At 40.1% G+C, this 1765-nt stretch overlaps 1 protein-coding gene across 1 annotated transcript in view; it reads left to right on the top strand.

Annotated features, from left to right (window-relative positions):
* The window catches only part of LOC107662284 (biorientation of chromosomes in cell division protein 1-like), a 4007-nt gene extending 2634 nt beyond the window's left edge, over window positions 1-1373 (top strand). Inside the window, exons 3-4 of the mRNA XM_016452292.1 lie at window positions 574-787; window positions 950-1373. Of these exons, the coding sequence (XP_016307778.1) occupies window positions 574-775 (202 nt within the window). The 3' untranslated portion in view covers window positions 776-787; window positions 950-1373. The remainder of the gene's footprint in view (window positions 1-573; window positions 788-949) is intronic.
* Window positions 1374-1765: the final 392 nt, after the last annotated feature.

Below are 1765 nucleotides of genomic sequence, written 5' to 3'. Positions count from 1 at the left end.
CCTGGAGCTGATCCGTGCTGGTCGCTGAGGAAATACTTAAACTTCGCGCTGTCGATCGCCGGATCGGCTTTCACCGTGGACGAAGCCGAGTCCAGCCCGGGGTCGTCACATGTGGTTGCCGCAGGCATGACAATATGGTGAGGGACGTAACATTTCCGTCACACGCTTGAGGAATTCGGCCAATCACAATGCACTGGATAGCTGGCCAATCAGAGCACACCTCGCTTTTTCAGAATGATGAGCTTTGTAAAAATCAACGCGTTTCAGAAAGGCGGGGCATAGAGGAGAAACATTAATGTACAGTATGTGGAAAATAATGTGTTTTTTGAACCTTAAACCACATAAACACATTTCATTACACCAAATACACAAAATAATGTTCTTTTTAGCAACATCATATGACCCCTTTAAATGTTTTGAATTACATAGACTGGGCCTTTTTGGCACAGTGTAAAATTTGTGATGTTTTAGAGAGCTCATGTTAAAGGAAAGGTAGCTAATGCATCACACGAGTGTATTAAATAAAATAGTTTAGTTTCCACTTTTATTGAAAACACTTGCTTGTCCTCACAGGTCAGGGATGTTGGAGTCAGGAGTGGACCGTATCATTACTCAGGTGGTGGACCCTAAACTGAACCATATCTTCAGGCCACACATCGAGAACGCCATTCATGATTTCCTAGCAGCAGAGAAGAAAGAAGAGGGCGCATCAAATTCAGCCTCTGATGCTGAACAACAGGAAACAACTAGCAACACTGCAGCCAAAACACAATGAGGAACAATAAATGTATGCTAAGAAATGTTGGAATAAGATGCTTATATCATCTCATATAGTAGTGGAATCAAACAAAACAATAGGTGCACCCCTAATATTGAAAGTTATGGTTGAGGGCAACTTGACAAAAACAATGTGTTTTTCCTGCACATGTAATACTTTGTCATTTTCCAGGTACAAGGATGCATTTTTTGCCATCACATGAAGATCACCAAAAGTTGTCCCTCCGTGCCTGGCTAGAGTGGATGAAGAATCGCTGAACACTGGAATATTGGAAGTTTGGACTAATTTAAGGTGGTTGGATAGATTTATTATTATTTTAATTGTATTTTTTTGACAGTATGTGTGTGTTTAGCATGTTACATAACAGCAGGTTGTCCAGCCCATGCCTTTGAAGTCTGGTTTAGCTCTTTCAGCACTAAAGAACAACCGAAGCTGATTTATCCAAATTAAAATAAATACATCTCAAAATAACATTGATATGAAGTACCTAATTCTTATTTGGATTGAAGCCAGACTGAAATGACCCTTTTTACACAGCTGGATTTATGAAATGCTTCTCGTTTTTTTTTCTGGCGATATTCTAATGGGATTCATAGCAACGTTTGTACAATAAATGTAACTTTTTAACAAAAGCCAAGTTGGTTGCATCATTTCTGCTATTGTAAAGCCTCTGAATTATTGCAAGAGATTACGGTTTGTTGTGGGAAACATGCTACATAATGACATACTCCTGGACTCCTTTTAGCAATGGCATTTTTGACAGGAGGTCATCACCAGAATTTTTATGATTCCATCTGGACATTAACTAGAGAGAGTACCCCTCAAAAGTTCACCATGTTCCCTACCATGCAGACACAGTGTTATGTGATTGAAACCATTTGGGGCTAAAAGCTGCATTTAAATCTCCAGCGTCCTCATGGCATGAACTTCCAGAGAAGAACATTTTAGTAACAGAAGAGCCTCTGGAGAGGTGTCATGTCCCGGCTT

Source organism: Sinocyclocheilus anshuiensis, unplaced genomic scaffold (assembly GCF_001515605.1).
Source record: "Sinocyclocheilus anshuiensis isolate Anshui unplaced genomic scaffold, SAMN03320099.WGS_v1.1 scaffold25, whole genome shotgun sequence".
NCBI lineage: Eukaryota > Metazoa > Chordata > Actinopteri > Cypriniformes > Cyprinidae > Sinocyclocheilus > Sinocyclocheilus anshuiensis.
Note: the sequence above shows the minus strand (reverse complement) of the source record. Positions and strands in the feature narration are given on the sequence as shown.